We start from the raw sequence: 23764 nt of genomic DNA on the forward strand, positions 1-23764 counted from the left end.
TGGCCAACCTTCTGTAAGGGACTGAGCTGAGCTGGGAGGGGAAAAAGCTGGATTTTTTTTAAAAGGGTTGTTTTCTGTTAACAGCAGTAGAGCACAAATTGTCTGTGTCACTGTCGGGATTGTTAAAAAAATCGATTGGTGTCCACAGCGGTGCTTTGGATAACAATCAACTGGTCGCCATGCATCACACGAAACACTCTCTGACAGGTTTTTGCTGTGAAAATGAGCTCCATTCCCGGCTCCCTCACAAACCCCCAACTACTGCTTGATTGGAATAGCAAAGGTGGCAGTACTAGCAGTCTGCACAGGAGCACCTGCAGCACAAATGATGCACAAGCAATATTAATGTGAAAAATATAGTTTAAGTCTTCTGAGGCATTTCCCCCTTTTTAGAACACACATTACTGTACGTGTCACTGCATCTTTATCTAGTTGATAACCAGGTGAAAATTCAAATTCTGGCGACAGACCTGTCTCATTTTGAAGATACAAATAAAACAGAGCGGTGCCATATGAAGTCACTGGTCCCGAGGTATTTCTCATGAAGCTTGATAAAGTCATCTTGATGTTTAAAACATTAAATTTGTTAGTCATAGCAGGATGTTGTAAAAGTAAAAGTTTTCATCTTTTATTACAACCAAACCTGTAACTATTTTACAATTGTTATTTTTGAGGTGTCCTGTGATCTAGGAGACTCCAGACAGATATGGGGTGTTTGCACATCTGTCCAGTTTGGGTCAAAGAATTCTTGCAGCTAATGAATCAGTCTGATGTGAAAGCTGTCAGTCAAACTCTGACTAAACAATTGGACTTTTGATTTAACTGCCTGTAAATAAGGAACTCTGTCATGTTGCAAACTGTGGTGCAGTATTTACCACAGTATTTACCATACCACAGGATTTTGTGAGAGCAGATAAAGTATGTATTTGTGTTTGAAAACGGTAAAAGGCAGTGTTTCCCCTAGGTTAACTGGTCAGTGAGGGTGAACATGCCGGCGGGGGGGTAGGGGGTTTGGTGCGTTTGAAGAACTTTGATATTTTTGCCTGCTTTTCACCAGGTGCCCCACGTTTGTCCATCTCCTTTTTTCTTTTGACTTCATCTTCAATTTTGGCTTCTCTCACTCAACCTGTCTCCTCTACTTTGGTCTCTGTGTGTGCGTGTGTGTTCTTGTACTTGCTATATAGTGAGGACCAAAAAAGTATTTTTTTGACTGAGACTGAGGACATTTTTGGAAAGTGAAGACATTTTGGCTGGCCCTCAGATTCAGAAGCTCGTTTTTGAGGGTTAAGACTTGATTCAGCTTAGAATTAGCTTTAGGGTTGGGTTCGGGAAGGGTTAGGGTTAGGCAGTTCTGATGGTTAAGGTTCAGGTCAGGGCCTAGGGAATGCATTATCTCAATGAGTGCCCTCTCAAAGAAAGAAGTACATGTATGTATGGTTCAAAGGAGAGCAGAGAAGATTTCTCCAGACCCTTCACACCCTGGACACAAACTGTCTGACCTCTTCCCCTCTGGATGGCGCTACAGGTCACTGTACGCCAAAACAGTCTTATTTTGTTTATTTGCTTACTCATTGCCTTATGGAAGTACCAGAGTCAAATTCCTTGTGTGTCCATGCTGCCCCGGCAAATGGCAGGGGAAACACTGAGAAGTGTAAGTATTAAATCTTCTGATCATGAACAGTTATAAAGTGATCTCTTGTTCTGTCTAATTGTTAACTAGAGCTTAACGTCACAAACTATTGAAGTCACAGTGATGAACTTGTGTTATAGTGCTGACTGCAAGAATTCCAACATGCCATCACTATATACCAGACACTACAAGTCTGGGAAGGAGAAAGGCAAAATACACTCCAGAATGACACTGAAGTGTTTTTTCATTTGACATCCCTATTGGCAGAGCAACATCAAAGTCTGGTGTTGTGCAAGAAATAAATAACCAAACACTTTAGTGCATGTGCACAAAACCTCTATCATCCTCTTGCCACCATGCCTGAAAAAATTTCTAGGGGAAACACTGAGCCATAATCATTCACTTTGATAAGATGATGAGATGTATCAGGATGCGACTCATCTTAGCAGGTGACTGGTAACATTGTGCATTTGCTTTATAGTAGCATGTCACAATGTCCGAAAATAAGCTGGTAAAAGTGGAGACTAACAGCTCCGTCGGTCACGATCTGCCAGAAAAGGCAAGTTAGAAGTGATCATGGCCATTTACTGAGCCCAGTTCAAGCATTGCTGCCACACACACATTTCATTCTAACCACCCCCCCAAGTCTGCACTCACAGGTTTGCGTTAGGCCTCCTCTGTGGCCCCGTGCACATCCAGCACATACTGTGCTTCTGTAGCGATGACCGTGCTCATCCTCTATTCCTGGTTATGTTTGTCCACCCATCTGCCTGTCTTTAGATCACTTTCAGCTCCTCATTCTACCTGTACACTCTTCCCTGAGAAGGTGACTTTCATTATTGTTCTTCTTCTTTTAAAGATTTTTACACGCTCCATTTTGGCCAATTGGTGTGTTGGTAACGTTTTTTATTTTTTATTTTTACATCGCCGTTCCCTGTGAGAGTCGTCTCCGGTGGGAGCTCATTATCGCTGGGCATGAAGTTGACTGCCAGGGTCCCGACTGATTTGTCACATCCCAGTTCCCTCCTACTGCCGAGCCCAGCAGAGTGGGGATGCTGTTGAGTTTTGAATGTCTGTGGGGAGGTGGGAGGACGATTGTCTAGAACTGCCTGCTCTGCTCTGGGGAGCATTAAAAAGTGTTTTTCTATGGCCCGTGCTTATTACTGTCTAGTTTCTTGACAGTAATGCTTGTTGGTGGCAAGGGATGGCGGCAAGTCACGTAGCATGTATTGAGAGTGTTTCCATGTGGCGTTTGTCATGTCGCTCCTATTGTTTACAGTGATTCATGTAGTTTTGTTTATGGCTTTGTATTGTGCTGTGAAATGGAAATGGCGCCCTGACAGAGCATCATCCACTTACTAGATGCATGAGATGGGCTGGAGACTGGGAGGAAGAAATCAGCAACGAAAGCAAACATTTATGAGTCAAACACATTTTTCAGCATCTTGGCATCATCAGATTGTGTAGATCAATTTGTCCAGCAGTTTTACTAATGCATCCTGTCAGTATTGTAAGCATTATTTGAATTCCTGCTTTCTTTGTGCTGTACATTGAAATAAAGATGAAAAAATCTTAGCATTGCATTGAATCTAGCCACATATTATGCTTTGGGGTGAGTTTTGTAATGTATAGCTCCCCAAAGCCTTCAAAATCCTTGAAAGTTAAACTCTCAAAGGTAAATTAATGGATGAACAAAAGGACAGCCTTGATTAAAAGGCTTGGTAAAGTATCATTGCACCTCTGTGAGTCCAAACATCAAGGCCAACCTCTTTTTCACACCTTCAGGTGGAGGCTGCAGTTTTAAAATGAATCAATCTCCAAGTGACATGATGATGGCTGATATCTGAGGTGTCTTACTCTGATCTTTTCTCATCCAAAACAGGAAGAGTGGGAATATGTACCAACTGACATGATAAGGATAGCATTAACTAAGATTTTACACATTTTCTAATAGATGTGTTGTCTCTCGGCTATACCCCCTGTCACTCTGTTGTCTACAGCCCTTCTGTTGTTGTTCCTGTTTCCCTACCCTCTGTTTTGATGCATGGTTAGTCTGGACATCAGAACCATGTGCCACCTAGCAAAGGTTCAAAGAAGTGTTTTTTGAATCTTGAGTAGTCATTTCAAACAGCCAGCCATGGAAGAGCTCTTATCTGCTAAAAGTCTGAAACAGTGGCTGCCAAGAGGTCACATTATTGTGCACAGAGAGAGTGGGACAAAGAAAGAGCAAAACCAGGGTTACATGGCTTTGGCTTTTTGTGATGGAGCCCATTTAAAGCTGCCATCTTTTGGAATGTGTTAAAGCTAAGACGTTAGTTTTGGTAACATAGTCATGATTTTACCTTTGTATTGAAATGATATTATTTTAAATCAGGAGTAATTCAAGCTTTGTGTAATGATAGTACTTTGCTAGCTGCATTTTGCACAGTGTGTCCGTAGTTTACTTTGCTGGAAAAAAAAGTGTCAGTTTTCTGAGTCTCACCAGACCCTCAGCTGAAAATAAATTAGTTAGTGCACCTTTAAGGAAGTCCAGCTTCAGGAGTAGGTCTAGAGTATGGATCAGCCACATATTTTTGTCCAGACCTGACCCCAGCCTGAGAGTGTGGTGGCCAAACCCAACCAGAGCCTGTATTTTTCTAGTATAGCCCTCATGTGTCTCATATCCTGTATGGTGTTGTCATTTAACATAGCTCATGCTTGTCATTTTAATTTTTAATGGCACCTTAAATTAGACTGAAGAAGAAGCATTGAATTATGTAGTTCATTTTATAGGTCAAAATATTTACAAGTGAAATAGCTAGAGGTGCATTTACGCCTGTTTAGCCTAAAGTTTGACCTATGAAAACGAACCCATACATGAATTCTAAATTTCCATCTGAACCCAAACCAAAATCTCAGGTGCCTACAGTTACTGTTGGGTTCTGTTCAGGTATCCACTGTCTAACTATGTCACTGTGAATCTAGTTCTATGATCATGCTATTTAAGTTTTATGCTTACAGTAGGCCTATATGTTGTATACTCCTAAATTAATATGCTATTAATGTGTAGGGGAGGCGGTAGGGATGGACTTTAACCCAGGAGACCACTTTTGATTTGATCATTTTTGTATAAAATATGACCAGAATCATTTGATAACATATCCACTTCTTAATTATTGTAGTCGATTACGACGACCCCATAAGTAACATGATCTGCCCCTGACTTTAACCAAGTTGTTTTTGTGCCTGAACCTAATCAAATCGTGACCATACCATTGTCACATCTTAAAACTGTATTTTCAACATTAATTTATGGTGGTTTTGATAGAAGATGGTCTGCCAAGATGTTTGTGTGTCATAAAGGGCAGTTACAAACAATGTATTTTGTTCTTTCATTTTTAAAGCTGTGCAAAATTATGTACGTGTGATTGCTGTGGTGCCACAGACAAATTAATGCAGGGCACTTTTTTATGCTTTTAATCCCTACACAGATTTTTACAGATCCAATACTATAAATTAAGCATCGTGCAGTCTTTGTTCAAATTGCAGGACTTTATTTTATATTCTAGTGAAGAACACAAAGTTTCCAATGACAATAAAAAGAAATACCTTAATAATGAAGAAGTGCATCTGAAATGCTTCAGTAATAAAAGCATGCTTTTTAAAAAAAATCTTTCATTCAGCGTATGTATGATGTACCTTGAATGAAGTGGGATTTTACCCCTGACTTATAGTATCATCGTCTACAGTCCAATACTAAATCCACAAATAGCTGAGTCACAGTCCCGTTGGACCAGATCCACTGAACTGATGTGATATGAAGCCCTCGTTCTCTGGAGGCCTGGAGTCAGCTTTGGCTCTGTTACCAACAGATTTCATTAGAGAGCAAAAGAAGTATGTGAGAGAAAAAGATGGACAGAAAGAGGAAGTGTCAGAAAAGCAGAGGAGAGCAGGAACAGGGGACCAAATTCATCTGTCACTAATCTTAGTTTTGATTTTCTCCTTCTGCTTGTCCGGCCGTACCCCACTTTCCCCTCTCTGTCTATCCTGCTTTCACTCCTCATATCTTTGTTTGGCAATGCTGTATTGCCTTTCTTTTACGTTTCCCCTCTCCCCCTCTTCCTCCACTGCTAGCTCTGCATCTTTCTCCTCGCCAGTCCAACTTTCCTCATCCCCACAGTCTCCCTCTCCTCCTTTTTCTTTGTCAAATGCCCCCCTACGACAGCAGACTGTTCTTTTATTAAAAATCGAAAACATCAGGGAGACTGAGACCTGTCGCGTGTGTGTGAGTGTGTGTGTGTGTGTGTGTGTGTGTGTGTGTGTGTGCGTTTGTGAGTGTGTGTAATTGGGGCCGTGAGATGTGATATTTCAGTGTTTCAGCAAAGAAGCAGATTTCACAGCCTTGGGGTGGATGGATAGATGTATCAGTATAGCTGGATGGACAGACATGTAAGTGAGAGAAGGGTGATGTGAAATCGAAGACATCAGGGAGACTGAGACCTGTCGCGTGTGTGTGAGTGTGTGTGTGTGTGTGTGTGTGTGTGTGTGTGTGTGCGTGCGTTTGTGAGTGTGTGTAATTGGGGCCGTGAGATGTGATATTTCAGTGTTTCAGCAAAGAAGCAGATTTCACAGCCTTGGGGTGGATGGATAGATGTATCAGTATAGCTGGATGGACAGACATGTAAGTGAGAGAAGGGTGATGTGATGGCAGGGCAGTTTTTGGAAGGAGCCAGCTGCCAGTGACAGCATTAACTTAGGGAATGGAATCAGATTTTTCACAGACAAAACTGAGACAACTGCAAGATGTAAACAAAATATAATGTTGGCACAGGGTCCTTTAGTTACAACTTGAGCCCTGTTTTTTAGCCAATTTTGTCAAATTGTCTGCATTAGTTGTTAGCAGTTCTTATTTGCAGTGGTGTACCCATGGATGTACAGACAGCTGTTACTGGGTTACTCTGATACTGAAGAAAACTTATAGACAGGTTCTGGAGTTACACATGATTTTATTCATCATCGACATCATAGTTAATGATGTCCTTGGAAATTATAAGTCACACTCAACCTAAACTATGTGTATCATGTCTGTGTGTTTAACGAACTGAGAAGTGACTCTGAGAATGAGAATGATTTTTGATGCAAATTGCTTGCAGTTGCCTGCTAAGCATTTTAAAATAGCCTAACAGCCTCGATAAGCTGTGTCACAGCCACTGCTGCTACAACTGTTAGCTGAATTGGTGAGTACAGCGTATGCCAGTCTGATATGCTATAACTACTGTACTACACTGTGTGTGTGGCCTCGTTTTTCTATACTTGTGGGGACCTTATTGTTTTTGTAAACCAATGTGGTCCCTGCAAGTGTTGGCTTTGGTTAAGGTTAGGGTAGGTCTATCAGAAATGTCAGTATATGTAGGGATCTTGTAAGTGACAAAAACAAACGTGTGTGTGTGTGTGTGTGTGTGTGTGTGTGTGTGGTGCTGAGTAGTGTGAAAACTGAATGAGGACAGCTGTGTGCGGATAGGCTAGTAACCAGCATGCACACCAGACCTTGCAGACACACACTGACAGACCAGGGAAACACTCCTGTGTAGTGTATCTTGGTGTCCTCTCACTGTATCTTTGATGAAGCTTGCTTGCTGTCTATGTTTGTGTGCATGTGTGTGTGTGTGAGAGAGAGAGAGAGAGAAGAGAGAGAGAGTGTGTCAAATGGACAGATGTCCCCCCTCTCTGTCCCACAGATGGGCTCTATGATGCCACAGTGTCCTTGTCCAGGATTCACAGGATGCTTGGACACACACAAGCAAATCAAACCCAACTGGGCCCACTGCTGAGTGTGTGTGTGTGTGTGTGTGTGTGCTACTAGTGTATCATTGAGAGAAGACTGTGTCTAGTAAAACACTCAGAGCTCTGGCAGTCCTCTAATCCTCCCGCCACTTTGTGCGCACACCCCCTGCTGCAATCCACTCAACTATAGAAAGACACATAAACACACACACTTGCACAGAAAGCCCAAATATCCACTATCTCTATCTGGGTATGTATTTGCATCTGTGTGTGTGTGTGTGTGTGTGTGTGTGGTGTGTTTGAGAGAGAGAGTAACAGAATGAGAGCGTGCACGTGTGTATATATGTGTCCTGGGACCTGCTGCGAGTTACACAAGTCATGCTGAGGGCCAACATGTCTCTCTGCAGAGAGGTGCGGGGGTGAAGACAGTCACGACCGCACAGGTAGAAGCAAGGCCAAATAAAGGGCAAATTAAAGGAGCAGTGCACCTCAAATCCAACACAAACACTGCTCTCCTTACCCCACCCACTCTATTTGCACCTCATCTACCCCTGGCTTGTTCTGACATCTTTACATTTTGTCAAATTTGCATGATAATGTGAACAGGGACTGTTTTAAAGAAGCTTCATTGTTGGTGCATTTAGGTTCTCTTGAGAAACATTCAGACATTGAATCCAAAGTTCTATAGTTATAAAATCAGAAGCTTAGAAGCAACCTTTCAGGCAATCCACACTTATTTGGGAGAGAACATAACTGTCTGTGTTGTAAACATCCATCCCGTCTGACTTCCTGCTGCAACTTTGGCTTACTTTACCTATGGCAGTCATGCGCATACAGTTTTCATTTAGCCTATAATGAGGGATTATTATCAAAATTACCAGTTCCTTCACTGTGTTTTTATCAACAGGTAACAAAAACAAAAGGAATCTAGGTGAATTTTCAGAAACATGACATTGTTTCTGTTCTGCAAATGAAAAAAGGTTAAACATGGCCACAATCAGATTTTCTACACATAAATGACACGCAGCTCTCTAAACTAATTTACTGGTTACACTTTTCCTTCGTGTCACTAATCTGTCCAAATCTGTCTTGTAATTACATTTTGCTTTCAGAACTACAATTAGCTAGCCTGAATTTTGACAGCCTTTCTAGCACCAGAGCACTTTTTTCTTTATCGTGCCAAAATGATTTAGATTCATAGGTCTTCTTCACAAGCAGACAGGTTTTCATACAGCAGCAGTAAAAGCACAGGTGGAACTAATGACATTTACAGGGGCTCAGTTCCAGCTGTTATTGTAGTGCAATTCAGCAATTTATTATGGTTAGTTTGCTAATTCAAAAGTGTACTGTGAAAAAGGTCTGTTCACCTTTCTTTTCACTTCATATTGTTCCCCTCATATTGAGCACCCACCACCACCCTGTATGGAAATCACTGATTTATAAAGTACAGTTTCATCACAAGTGCTTGTAATGATGGTCAAAACTGTGGAAAAATAAGATTTAAGTTGTGATAAACCTTTGACGAGAAAAGCCCATTTAGTAGCTGTTCTGAAGGGCCGACTCGTATCACATGACCATCAGCAGATGGAATTTACACACATACACACACACACACAGTGACAGTGAGGAGGGCACTGCAGGCTAGTCTCTGTCACGTCTTTAATCCTCCTTATTGTCAAAGTCACATATACTCTGCCTCCCAGCACTGTCTTTCTCCATCCGTCCTAAACCTGTCCCTCCCTTTTTCGCTGCATCTCTCCCTCCATCCCTCTTCCTCCTCTTCATTCTTCATCTCCTTTATCATACTGTCACCCATAACTGCTATTCTCTCTATGCCTTGTTATTTGTTCAAATTTAAAGTTTGGCTTTTGCATATTCTCTGTCTTTCTCTCTCCTCCTCCTCTTATTCACTGTCTGTGTCTTTCATTCTGTGTCTGAATGCCTGCTGTCAGGATACTCTCATTATGGTGGGATGACTTGCGTGCGCACTAACCCAAGATTAAACATCAAAGTTTATATGCGAATGAAGAATCCAATTGTGTGTATATTGGTTTTGAGTCGCAATACATAATTAAACTGAAGAAACTGTCTCTTTGCAACACAGAAAACAACTTGTTCTCTGTCTGTGGTTCTCTGACTCGGCGCCCCGCTATGCTGAGTGGGCTGACCGAGTCAAATTCTCACACGCTTGCTATGTTAACACCACGGGCTGTCTGTGCCCTGAAGAACATGTGCATACTGTATTTTGCCTTTCCACGTGTGCCTGTTTGTGTGTATGCACACTGCTCTGGCTATTGAGTTATAACTGTCAAATTTCACGAAACGGGCACTGCTAATTCCATTGTGTGGGAGTGAGGAGGGGATGGCGGGAGGAAAGCTTCTGTGAAAACCTCTGTTGTTCTGAATCTCCAGCCAAGAACAGGGGAATTTTAATTTTGTGTTTAATCTTGTGTTTTGATGATTTGTCGTCTTATATTTTAATTCTTTGAATTTGCATTGAATCCTCTTTGCATTTGCCATCAGTGTGTTTTCACAGCTCTGGCACTGGCACTGCTCACTGTTGTTTCATGTCTGGGCATTCGGACCTTTTCCTTTGTTCAATTCACTGTTGAGTAGCTTGGGTTAAAAATGGCAGCTACAAGTTTACATTGTAACTCCTTAGTACCTGTGGCTGTCACTAAGTGTAGAGACAGAAAGGTGGCTAAGAGTAGAGAATTCTGGCTTCACCTGTTTTAAAAGGTGCATGGAGAAGAGAAAAACTGGGGAAAGGTGAAACCTCCAGCAAAAAGGACAACTTTATTGGCAGCAATGGCACAGCCTCCAAAACAGCCCTTGGAAGGAACCTTTAAAGACCATATATGGTCATTTTCAAAAGAGGAGCTTGATACCTGTCTTATTTCAGCCTGCCCTCATTCCCAGGGCATCAAATACTGATGACATGTTAAGTGCCTTTAGCATCCCATATAGACGCCAAAGGCGCATGAATTTATTAAAAGAGAACGTGTAGGAAAGATAGCAGTAGCTAGCAAACTGTAGGCTGTAGTAGGTGTAATAACTCACAATCAAACAGGAGCACTGGTGGTAATGTGCTAGGGCTCTACAGGAGCATTTTATCAAAGACTGCTGAGAGTAGTGGATTGGAAAATATAGGTTTGGTGTTTATGGAGCCACTTCTCCTTTGTGTTGGTGTTTGAATGAGAGCGGGTGGTGCTCAGCTTCTACACACACACAGGGAGCAGACAGCCATTGTCATGCACTGGAGACAGAGACCCCAGAGAAGTGAAACTAAAGCTTACAATACATACGCTCATTAGCGCACGTGCAATAAAACTTCTGAGTAAAAAGCCAGTGGGAGTCATTTAAGGCAACATCTGCTAAACAAGCATAAACTTGCAGAGAAGCGAAAATTTAAGTTTTGTCCACCATCTTCACGCTTGTTAGGCTAACATCACAGAGCTAACTGTGGTGATATCGCCAGTGCAGGAGCTTCACAGTCCACTGTATGGCTATCAATTCCCTTGTATCTCTCTCCCTCCACCAACTACAGTCGGTTCAGACTCGCTACAACACATTCATTGGTCATGTGTTCCGACTTTTGTCACAGTTTAATACTGACGCAGCAGCATTTATGTTATTTCTTTCAAAAAACATAACTGTGATCAGAAAGTTTCTTCTGTGCCCAGTCTTGTGAGTGCCCTAAGAAACAAATGCAGGCATAGAGCTCTGTGCACTCTAGGATTTATAACATTAGAGTGACGGGGGAAAGGGTTATGTTAAGGATGGCTCCAGTGTGGCATTGTGAGTACTAGTGTGAATACTTCCTTAGACACACAGCTCTTTCATCTTGAGCAGATTTCCAAAAATGTTATGAGTCATATCCACCTATTCATTCATTCCATGGTTCAACTGAGTATCTCAAAAAATAATGCCTGTATAGTACTATTCTGCAGTTCAAGATTTAAATGCCGACATTCAATAGAAAGTTGTTCTGCATTAGGATTCGGCCGGCGAAGGCTGATCCTTCAAAAATACAGAAACAATAAATCTTAGTCAAACCAAAATTATAAAAGTTATGGAGGTGGTTGGGGTGGTGAAGGAAGCTCCTGCAGTAAACAGTAAGAAGCTTCAGGTTATAATAGTCCCTCTGTACACCTGTATGAATATGACTGGATATTACAAGTTAGCTACCGAATGAGTCAGTGGACTTATCGACCCACGTCTTGTATTACTCTGACATGCAGGAGAAGCTCGTAGAAGCACTAAGGAAAACCTAGCCTCAGGCTGAGCTTCAGGAGTGATCAACTGAGTCTGAGTCTGCTTCTGTAGTGGACCAGCAGGTGGTCTCATCCACCAGACGATGTAGCAGGGGCTCCATGGTCAACCTCTGCTGAAGTGAGGGAGTCCTGGGGGAATAACAGCCTCGCCTCTGCACACTTTTAATTGAAACATTTTCCCAGTGGAGTTCCCCAGTGAGGGGGCAAGTAGGTCCAAGGATCTAAAGAGACAGCTGTCAGGCAGAGGAAGTTTGAAGAATAAAAACATAAATAAATAAAGCAAAAAGTAATAGAAGGAACATCCTTTCATAGATATGTGTGCATGGTTTGTGTGTGTGTGTATGTATTCTGCTGCGCTGCACCCCACTATATTGCCTCCCCCGGCTGTAATTAGGGTTGTTAAGTCATGAGTAGTTAATTAAATCTAGCAGAGGTGATCATGGTTGGGTGTTTTCACTGCATTGGTGCATGTAGTGATTAGCATGAGGTCTGTGTCACACATTAAGATAGGCCTTGTTAAAGTAATCCTCTTTAATTCGTATGCCCTTTTTTTATTAGCCTAAGCCTGCAGCACTTCTTCACCATGCCTCCTCTTTTTCATCCTCTCTTTTCAGCTCTTATATGACCTCTTATTAATGTCTGTATATATGCATGTGTTTTAAGTTTTCCTGTTTCACCCTCCCTCATCTGGACATTGTTGCCAGTGTTGAAAAAGCCTCCCTTACATTAGTCTGAGGAATATAAATATGTTTTATTGTACATAACCCTGAAATTTAAAAGATAAGGCCAGTTTTTTTTTAAATGTTTGTCACAAAACCAGTGACAACATCACATCAACAATTTGTCAATCTCTCATTAACTTCTGAATTCTCTACTCTATGCCTCCCAGCTCTAATCCCATTGGTTCCTACTGAAAATCTTGAAAATATAATGAAGAGGAGAAAATATGTTTTTGTTGGGGACTATTTTCAGCAGCAGAGAAATCCATATTTGGTGGTTCCCAAAGCTGGTGCTGCAGCACCCTGGGATACCCTGCAAACAGGTCAAGGGTGTGTCAGGGTTGGCCAGTAAAGCTACCAACACAGTTAATGGCGGACTCAATTATAATGTCAGACGAAAGTGAGTGGCTAGTTCTCTTTTATTACTCACAGTAAGGGCAGACACTGCAATAGTCCAAAAAACACACTCCAAGTCCAATAACAGTCCAGGTTCAATGCCGGCAAACACACACAGCCAAGTAATCCAAAAACGGGAGGTCAGAGAGGGAAGTCCAAAGGTCAAGACACAGAAACACAATCAGAACCAGGAGGGCAAGGCGGTAATCGGTGGTCAAGGCAATCCGGGGTCAATAAACAGGAATCACAGGAAACAAGAAGAAATTCTGGAAAGTCTGCACGGAGTCTAGAACAATCTGACACCTTCCTGGTGGGAGGAAGCTGCCTAAATAGGGGTGAAAACAGGTGTAGGCAATGAGCACTGATTACAGTAAAGAATCCATAGTTGAGATGAAATTAGAACAGGAAGTGGTGACAAAACAAGAGCCTGAAACCGGAAGCAGTAGGACAGAACCATGACAGGGTGATTATCACTCTTTGTTTTTTGTGAATTTTCAATAAGGTCTCATCACATTCAGCGTGGTGTTTACATTCAAACCAACAGGAAAAAAATGCAGTAAACATCAAAATTAGCAAATTTAAGAAGCTCTGTCGCTGTTATGCTACAGATAATAGCGACTCACTGTTGCCACATGTCACAATATTGTAACATACTTTCCAGCTTAGGTGTTTTTCAGTCAGAGCAAACACGAGAAAATCAAGCTCAAAGAAATACTGATACATGTCTGAGTTCACTAAACCTGATCCCACCAACAAAACTAAACCCAAACTATCTGGCTAATGACTTAGTGTACAGGTTGGTTGTTTGTGGAAGACAGATATCTGACATGACAGTGCATTAAATGTGCCTGTTCCCAGCATCAAAAATGTAGGACAAGAAACCATCTGTCAGTAGTGACAGGAATGCGGGTAGTAATATAAAGTTTGCTGTTGGGGGTTGGGTGGCTTGGAGTACCAGTACAAAAAATTTTATATGAAGGGATGCCGTGGTCTAAAATGGTTTGAGAACCACCACTCTAGTGAGTATTTGTGACAGCAGGACAGTGTATGTGGGATTGAGTCACAATAAACTACAGTGTGTGTGTTCATGGTAATGAAGGAACATGTCACCCAGTGCAACAGTATGGCTCACTGATGTGTTGCTATAGTTTCTGGAGCTCTGTGTCCACAGAGGAAGAAGTTGTATCAGGCTTTGGTACACACACAATACTTGTGTAATAGTAATAATGAATGCATCTTCTTATTAGTACACTCCACTGTCCTCAAAATCATTTCCAGTGGCAGCTGCTTTCTCCAGCTAAAAGGCTTTAATAAAGCCACTGTACACTACCTACTTAGCAGCAAACAGCAGACAGACACGGTTAGAGACTAGCTAGTGAAAACAGTGGAACATTTAGAGCCAGACATTTCCCTCAGGAGTTGATGGAGTTCAAACAGGGGCCAAAATAGAGTGAATACTTAACTTACATTCACCTTGTGGTAAAAAAAAAGCAGCTCCATATAAATGATCATGTTGATTTGTGTCTCCTAGATAACATATAGCCCTAGTAGTGCTGCTCAGTCAACAGATGCATTTCAATCAGTAATAAAACAGTATTCAAGTACTAATACCTACTGATCTGTCTCCAAACTCTCTCCTCCCTGGCTGGACCTAGGAGTGTCTTCACTGTTGATGTGGTTCTAAAAAAACATTCCCTCTCAAACACAGAAGGCAGCCTCTCTGAGAGCAGGCAGCAGGTCCTTTCCCCTGCTATAACAAGGGGGAGAGACAGAAAGAAAGAGATGGAGAAACATGTCAGAGAAAGACAGAGAATGAAGGAGTAGGAGAGGGGAGGCGGACAGAGAGATGTGATGAGGAGGAGAGAGAAAAAAATAAAGAGAATGAAGAAGGAGAGAAGGAGAGATGCAGAAATGGGTGTTGTGCAGTCCCATTCAATGATTCATGGACTTAGTGGTACAGTATCAGTGAGCCTCCTTTAGACAGGAATGCACACAAACACACAGTGATACTTGCAAACTCAAAAACAAATCAAAGAGCTGTGCTTTGCCCTGCTTGTGTTTAAAATGTAAAAGCAGTGCAGGCTTGGACCTTTCCTCTTGTTCTCTTGTGACCAGTCCTCACACCTTCACAGGGCTGTTTGAGTGTTAAGACTTGGTTTTAGGGTTCAGGTTAGAATCAGGTTGAGGTTACTTGTTAGGGTAAAGGTTGGAATTGGATATTTACTTACGACAACTAAGGTTCGGATGGGCAGCTATGGAATGCAATATGTTGCCCTTGCAGTTATAGAAAAACAAGTGTACAGTATGTGTGTGTGTGTGTGTGTGTGTGTGTGTGTGTGTGTGTGTGTTGTTTTCCCAGTGTGTAGCCTGAAGATATGCCAGGGGATTGAGCGCTCAAACACAAACATCTGTTTGTGTTCTAAAACCCACAGCAAATTCCAGCCCCGCTCCATGCGTTGCCTGATTCCCCTCCTCTAAGTTAACACAAATCACTTGTACCAGTGTAATCCTTTACCTGATTAAAACAAAAATCATAATTCTGAAGCAAGGATATTATCCATGGAATTACATCCAGTTAGTCTTGGGTTTGCTCACCAAACATAGGAGCGGTTCTTTCACAGAGAGAAGCTACTTACGGTCAATCCTTTGCTAGAGATAATCCCTTTGTCGTTACTATGATGAAGATACCTACAGTCGGCATGGAGATATTTTCCTGGCGTGGCGGACGCCATGCAGAGGCTTGCTGCAAAATGAGATATAAAATGTATGAAAGGGAATCACTTTTTTGCAGAATGATTGATAGAACAAAATTAAAACCAGCGAGGGTACATTATAAAGGCCTCTGTAATCTGCTTTTGACAAAATGATAGACTGGATCATCAATGTTTTAGGGACACTGGATGACAAACTTAAGGTAATGATTTTTTTTTTCTTTCCAATGTTTAAAGCCACTAAATAAAACTTTTTAATTTCAGAAAGTGTGTTTTCAGATGTTTTGACAGGAACTCAAAACCATCTTGATCAATCACAAATTGATTGACTAGTGATTTTGACTGTTTTAACCCATTAACTACTAGTTGTTTTCCAACATTTCAGGCAATTATTGGTTTCAGTTGATTTTAGTACATTATTAAACTCAAAGTTCAGATGGTCACAGTTGTCACAAATAGTTAATCCAACACAGTAAACACAAAATCACTCGTTATATATGTATTTATGTTTATTTAAACAGACACTGATGATCCCTGATGGTATGATCCCTGATGTTCATATGTGGTGACTTCAATATAGATTTGTTAAATCCTAACAAACACACAGGAACTGAGGAGTTTATTAACACAATATATAGATGCAGTTTATACCCAAAAATTACAAAACCAAGTAGAGTAACAACCCAGCATGCAACACTAATACTGTAGATAATATATTTACCAATGTTATTGACAGCAAAATGACAAGTGGATTACTTATAAATGATATTAGTGATCATATGTGTTTCAGCCCACTTTATTTTATTTGAATGAAAGATAAGGAAAAGCAAATATTAGTTTTTCTGTGAGGGAAAACAAAGCAAACCAGAGACCAGGACCTTGGTTATTATTGCTGTGACAACCAGGAAAATAGATCCAGCTGTTGTGGATTTGAAGGCTGTTTGATGTTAGTGCGAGTATCTGCTGTCATTTTATAAGCACATAAAATATCACACCCACACATGCCTACACATCTCCATGTTTATGATAAAGTACTGTATAATGTCTCTAGAGTGTGAAACTGAGGCTTGTCTCTGCACATGTTCAGGGAATTACTGTAATTTCTTAAAAAGGCTTTTATTTTGTTGTTTAATATGCCTCAGAAATAACATGGAATGTTAAAGATCTTGTTGGCACAGAACAAGGTAAAGTGGCGTCTGAGTGCAAAAGCATCAGGCTGATTCTGACATGGTGCTGGTGCATATAGAAAGAGGGATGACCTCTCATTTCTGCAGCACCATAAACTCTGAAGCCTGGTTGGAGATGCATCAAGGTGACAACCAGTCATGCTCTCAGTCTGTACGTCAGCACTTGTAATGATTTTTCTTTTGCATTGGCTCACTGGAACAATGTCAGGTCAATCAAGTCTGACATCAAATTGAGCTGGATTATAAAGTGTTTTGTTGGGTGTTTTTTAGTTTATAGGCTCTTTAAGCATTTGCGTGTTGACAGTGGTGCGGTGGGTAGAGCAGTTTTCTCTCAACTGGAAGGTTGAAGGTTTGAGTCTCGGTGCCTGCAGTCCACGTGTCGAAGTGTCCTTGGGCAAGACACTGAACTCCCCAAGTTGCCCGTGTTGGTGGTGTGCATGTACGCAGCGGCCCGGGGCCCTCGGCTCCAAACAAAATTTCGTTGCATGTGTCACAATGTTACAATGACAATAAAATAAAGCTTCTTCTTCTTACTATAGAGATGAGATGAAAGCTGGGTGTGAGAGAGTAAAGAGTGGGGATGTAACGATATTTGTAATTTTTCAATATTGGACTGTGACACTATCAGAAAATATGGTTATTTCACTAGTATAACTGCATTAAAGTCAATGAATTTGAAACTTATGTAGCGGTTGCTCCATCACTGACTTGTAGGCCTGTTGTGGGGCAGCATTTCAGTTTTCCCGTTTCAGCAAATGACAAGGGTGGAAAAGAAATTGAGAAATGCTGAACAGTGACAGTCTTGGATATGCCTCGTAGAAACAGACGGGACACAACTGTGCGCTACGTTTTAACGGAGATGGGCAAACAAACTGGATGCACAAATGCAAAGCCACCCGCTTAGTAACCACTCTTAATCTTTTTTTATTAAAAAAGTAGGCCACGGTGTTTGAGAAACTCCAAGTAAAGCACTAATCTCACCTTTACGTGACTTGTCCCAATGTATTTAGTCGTCGTCTTTATTTTAATAAGGAAGGAAAGCAGGTGCAGTAAAATCATGCAAAAATGTAGATTTGTCATTTAATAAACGTATTTTTTCTTCACCGTTTAATATCATGACAATATCACACCATGTGTTTTTGGTATCATTACATCCCTACTCTTTAACAGTTTGGGTCTAGATTATAGAAAGATGTGATGAAAGCTGAGTGTGAGAGAGACAAAAGAAAGAATGGTTTGGTTGTGCCACTGCAGAGGTTGTTGACATGGACGAGTACAGTGCCTAATGAATAATGGATGCATGCTAAAGCAGCCCATTTGCTATCTGTTCTTTCAAGGCTGTGACACAGGGAGTTGTTTGTGATCATCATATCAGTCCTTCAATATTTTCGCAGCGTTTTCCATGTGAAGGCACTGGAATGAGTCTAATAAACATTTTCACACATGTACAATAGCTGTGTTTGTTTTATTTGATCCTTATGTCAAACAAATGCAGAACAACGATTTTAACACCTGTTATTTGTTGGAAGTAAATTCTACTCTTATTCATTCAAAGTCTCATCTGCTCTAAAGTTCATTTTTAACTTCAGTATTCCTGAGACTTGTATTATGAGTGTGCTGATCGCATCACAAAGGCCCGCAGTGACAGCGAGGAGTGTTCACTCAGTGCCTGCGTTGTCGCTCTTTGTGTTGAGTTAAAAAGGATGTGGTGTGCTGTGCGAGGTGATATCTCTTTTATTAGAAGCACGTTTCTGATGCTTTGGGAACCCTCATAGTGTTTAGGGCAGTTTTGACTGTGATGAATGTGTGTCATTGAGTGCAGTTAGATGCAGTGGTTAGCCTACAGTCAGGGGTTAGCTGACATGGCCTGGATGCCAATGGGCATGTAGCACTCAGGAGAGTGCCATAACATGCTAATGTATGGGATGATCATTAGAGCTGTCCTGAATGATACAAAGGTTAAACGCAGCCTGGATGATGGAATATGTTAGAAATAAGATGAGGGGAAGAGCCTTGAGGATGCATCATCTTATTGAATTTCTGTCTTTTATTTTAATAGATACTGCTATTTCATGGTATTGCACAACTATTTGTCAAAAAAAGAGGATATGGTTCAGATAAAAACAAAATACAACCACAAACAGCTAGATCTACAGAAATGGAGGGATACACAGGAAAACTGCCTAATTTTTGTGTGATGTTTGTTAATCTGAGACTTTTTGTGTGTATTCTTGTTTTAGATTGATAAGTCTGACTTCTTCCTACTCCATTCAAGCATGTACTAGGTATAAGCAAATTGATATTGGATTAGCATTTGTTGGATATGTGTAAAATTATGTGTGTTGACATATCAACTGTCTTTACATGCTTGAAAGAATAAATCAAATCAAATCAAATGATCAATGCTCCTCCATCCTTGGTTTCAGGTGGAGGTCACGGCATTTTAAAACATAAAAACAACTAAATTCACATTATCGCACGATGCCTTTCTCTTTGACAACTTGGAATCATGTATGCTCACACATGGCTCACAAGTATTGCATTTGTTTTTGATTAGGGATTCGTGTCAAACAAAACAAAATGGGAAATTATTTCATGCTACAAATGGCAGCACTTGCAAATTTGGTGTAACAGATACCAGGATACATATGTGTTTGACCATGTAAACATCCTAGTTTCAGAAATGTGGATGGCCATCTTACTTTATTTGAGAAACTCAAATATGCTAGAAAGTCTGAGACTGCATGTAAACCACCTCTCTGTCTGCCATGTACACAGGTATAAACAAAATATAATAATAAATCACTTTAATGAGGAGCTACATGCTGAAATAAAAGTAAAATTATGACCCACATGAACAGTTAAAGAAGCCAAATCCAGCGGAGGGTAAATGAGTCCAAGCACACCGAAACCAAACTGGGTTCATCTTTATGAGCTGAGGGAACTCAGTGGGGAGTGAAATGATGTAGAGGAATCAAAGACAATCCTACACATTCACATCAAAGCCCTTGGGGGATATGGATTACCAGGTGTTTCTGTTCCAAATAAAAAGCTCAAAAAACTTGGATACTAGTGTGTAGGTTTGTCCACTAAAGCTGTTAACTATGTGCTTTAAGCAAGTTTTTGGAAGAAGGAAAATCTGTGCAAATACTGAATATGTTTTGGAAAATGCAATGTGCATTTTGAAAGTGTACATGCAACTATAAGTCCTCCAACCTGTATGACCCATATGGGCATGTCATTAAATACTGTAGCGCTTGTACAGTAGCGGGAGAAATCTCAACAATTCTGACAACATTAGCGACAATGTATGTAGCAGTACCAAGCTTTAGGGGCTTTTGTCACCCTAGAAGCAGCTATAAACAGGACGGCTAGCCATCAGCAAGATATGGAAGCTCTCCTGTTTTGGAACCTGTCAAAAATATGTTGTTACGATTATTAAACCACAGTTTCATTACGTTTTGCCACACAAACTACTCGATTAGGTTTAGATACAAAAACCACTTGGTTACATTTAGGAACAAAAGCGCACGTTTTGTGTGCCTAGCCGTCTCCTCACGTGCATTTTGTGCCTCTATATGCTACATCACGTTATTTATTGCTTTCCTCATGTCATAAATACCCGGTCACTAAATGTCGCCAAACAATAACACTTTGTCGTAACGACCTGCTGGTACAATGACTTATACTGTTGCATTTTACAGAAGGACAGCTTCACATGTAAATGTAGTTCATTATTGTCCTTACTCGAACTACTCTGTCCTTCCATTCTTCCAAGCTTATCACTTTTTCTCTCCATCCTCATTATTGTGTCTCTTTGCTTAGCCACCTCTCTGTTAGGATAAATCACCGTCTGGTTGGTCATTATTGAGGGGAGGCTCCTTACCATCTGTCCTTTGCTCTCTCTTCATCCCTTCACTGAGGGAACCAGGAGACTCAATCGCAATGCTGAACTCATTCCATTTTAATTGAGACGTCCATGTTAAGATGGACATGAATATTACATTCCACCAAGCCTATTAATATGCGGAGGCCAGAATAAATGTTTTAATATTCACTGTGTGAATTATTGAAATTGTGTTCATGGGCAGCGTTGGATCATTCATCAGAAATGTTTAGTTTCTGATGTTCAGAAACGGATGGAATTTTAATCATGGGCAGTATGGTTGAAATAGGATGATTTCCCATGATGCACTTCTACATGCACTTGCCCAACCTTTCCGGCACCAGTGACCTCAGGGTCACCATTTTTAGCTTTCCTGATTAGAGAGAAAGAAGGGAGAGAGAGTGTGTGACAATTATTTCTTCCTATCTTCAGGCCTTCTTTTCCGTCTCTCCAGCTGTCTATAAAGTCCCCAAGCATGTCTTGCACACACACACACACACACCGGAAATTATTCTAAAAAAATCCTCATCTGATGTTTCACTGAGCACAGACAAGTCGGGCAGCGGCCACAGCGATAAAGTTGGCTTTTCAAGTGACTGCACTCAGCAATTTAAAAAAGAAAAAAAAAACATGGTTGCACGGCGGCGGATGTCGACAGTTGTGGTTGCACACACGCGTGTGTGCTAGAGGGGAAGATGGATCGGAGTACAGATTGTAAGTGACATGTTAATTTCTTCTCTGTCACTCAACTCACAGACAAGGCGTCCGCTATCAAAGTAAAGGGACACGAGCACCAGCCATCAAGGCTCTCCTCTTCTACGTATTCTTCTTCTCTTCGTTTTTCATTTGTCCCTTATTCTCCTTTTGTCTTCCAGTCATGGAGAATTTCAGGGCTGACTGTGATTCCACCCCTACATGATGGCTCTTCATAAGTCCCCTGGGTAGCTACTCATCCTGAAGTTCAAACATATGTTAGGCACTGAATTGAAGGAAGCTGAACATTGTTGTCAGGGCAGCATAAAGAGGAGTGAGAGGTCTTTGCTTTCCATCTTGTCTTCCTGCAGTTTTTTTCATCATGAGCAACTTCAGGCAACAAGGTGACAGTTAGAAAATCCCACTTACTGTTAAATCCTGTTAAGAAAAGAAAAACAGGAAAACTTTAAAAAGACTTTTACCTTAAAGAGGCCAGATTTTTACAGCTGTATCCAGCAACAGTATCCAGTTTTCAACATTAAAAACTTCACCAACGCTTTGTGTGTACTTCTACACCATTTCCAAACTCTTAAATGGACTCTTCTTCTTTACATTACATTGTCTTTATCCACCATCCAGGAAAAGCTTGATACTATTGTTCTGATCTTGCTTTGCTGTGTGTTTGTTTTTAGTGGTTTATTTAAAATGTTCTCAGTAATACATCTAGTCCTCTTACAGTTGGGACTACATTAGATTGCGGTGTGTGAGTGTTGCATGTTGTGTGTTATGATCCCCTGTTTGATTTTGTTTTCTCACTGTGGGCACACAACTGAGTGGAATGGGAGATGTTCCTAGGTCTCATTTGAATGAACAGTATTATTAATGCAGAGGTTAAATGTTGTGTAAAGGTGGTTGTGAGATGAATTCTGTATTTCAAACATCCAGTATGATGATGTCTGCACTCCTCTGACAGTTTGTGTATTAACCAAAATATTTATTTTTCTGTTTCTTTATGTGTTTATGTGTGTCTGCAGGCAGCCCTGGTACTATGGCTGGGGCTTCAACCTGCCGCGGGGTCAGGCTCTGCTGGACAAGTGGAACCAGATACCCGACAACACAGACATCCTGGTCACACACTGCCCCCCACTGGGTGAGACGCACATTACAGTACACACACACAAATGCACACACAGGACAGGTGTTGCAAATATCCTGATCCCCTCATGTGAGGACGAAAATTTAGAGACACCACTGAATATACAGCAGACCAGTACAACACCTTCTTTAATTATGACCTCTATAACAAACATATATAACTTAATTTATACATGTCCAACAAGTTGACCAAAACCTGAAACATTATGAGCTTCATACAAATAGATGTTATGGCAGGTGCTGTTATATTGGATAGGTGAACCTAATAACTGTGTGTAATGCTTTTCCTAGTCTCTAACCCATAGTTTAACTTAATTATAACCCTAAACCCTCACTCCCAAGGTAAATAAGTAAAACCCACCTTCACAAAGATATGTATACACACACACACACACACACAAAACTTACTTATGTGACCCAGGAAGGTTTGTGTGTGTTTCTGGGGTCAGATCAAGATCAGTGTGAGTCCTTTTGTAAGTCAGAGATGAATGGAAAAAACAGACTGTGGAAAATGATTTCGATAATTTTATGACCAACGTTTGTAGGCTCACACTCTTTATTGTTTGAGATTGCAGTTATAAACAGAACACATACTTTGACCTGTACAGAGAGATGGTTTTCTCGAAGGCGTTCGATTTTAAGATATCCAAAGTAATCCTGCACTGCTGATTTCTTTTTTGGTGGATGGTGTTTGGTGATAGACTATCAGCCTCCTTTTCTCTGCCATTTGGTCACCGAATGTGTGCATGTGGCGCCCATTGCAAAGTTGGAGAGGAAAGCAGTTGGGGAAGAAAGATGCACACGCGTTGCATATTTTTTTCTTCAGCACCGGTAATACGCAAATGTGCATGGAATGACAACCACCAGTTTTCACCACCTGAGGAAATATCATTTGGAAGAATGATGTTCATCCCTCCAGTAGAGTTCAAAAACTTGGAGTGTCAATGCCAAGGTGCATTGAAGTTGCTCTGGTGGCACGTGGTGGCCCAAAACCTTACTGAGACACTTGATGCTGGTTTTTCCTTTCATTTGTCACCTGTCTGTACATATGCATGCAAAGATCAGACAGGAATGTGCTTGCCTCTATCTGTTGAACACAATCTCTGTGAAAGAGAGCATTGGAAGTGGCACTGATGAATCATTGTCGTACTGAGTGGATAAAAGGTGACAGTAATGAAAGCACTGATTCACATAGTCCACTCAACTTAACCTTCATAGTGATCACCTCTCAGCCTCGGCACACTTACTGGTTTTAATTCTCACACACACCCTTGTTACACACCGACATCGCAAGGGTCTGAACAAACACAGACGCTGGTCCACAAGCTGACTGGCATCCTGTACACTCTT

The 23764-nt window shown here is 41.1% G+C and overlaps 1 protein-coding gene across 1 annotated transcript in view; it reads left to right on the forward strand.

Moving 5' to 3' along the window:
* Positions 1-23764, forward strand: part of mpped1 (metallophosphoesterase domain containing 1) — an 87607-nt gene that overhangs the window by 54192 nt on the left and 9651 nt on the right. The window contains exon 4 of the mRNA XM_020601428.1: positions 22294-22409. Coding sequence (XP_020457084.1) covers positions 22294-22409 — 116 coding nt within the window. The remainder of the gene's footprint in view (positions 1-22293; positions 22410-23764) is intronic.

This window comes from Monopterus albus, unplaced genomic scaffold (assembly GCF_001952655.1).
Source record: "Monopterus albus unplaced genomic scaffold, M_albus_1.0 scaffold51.1, whole genome shotgun sequence".
Taxonomy (NCBI): Eukaryota; Metazoa; Chordata; class Actinopteri; order Synbranchiformes; family Synbranchidae; genus Monopterus; species Monopterus albus.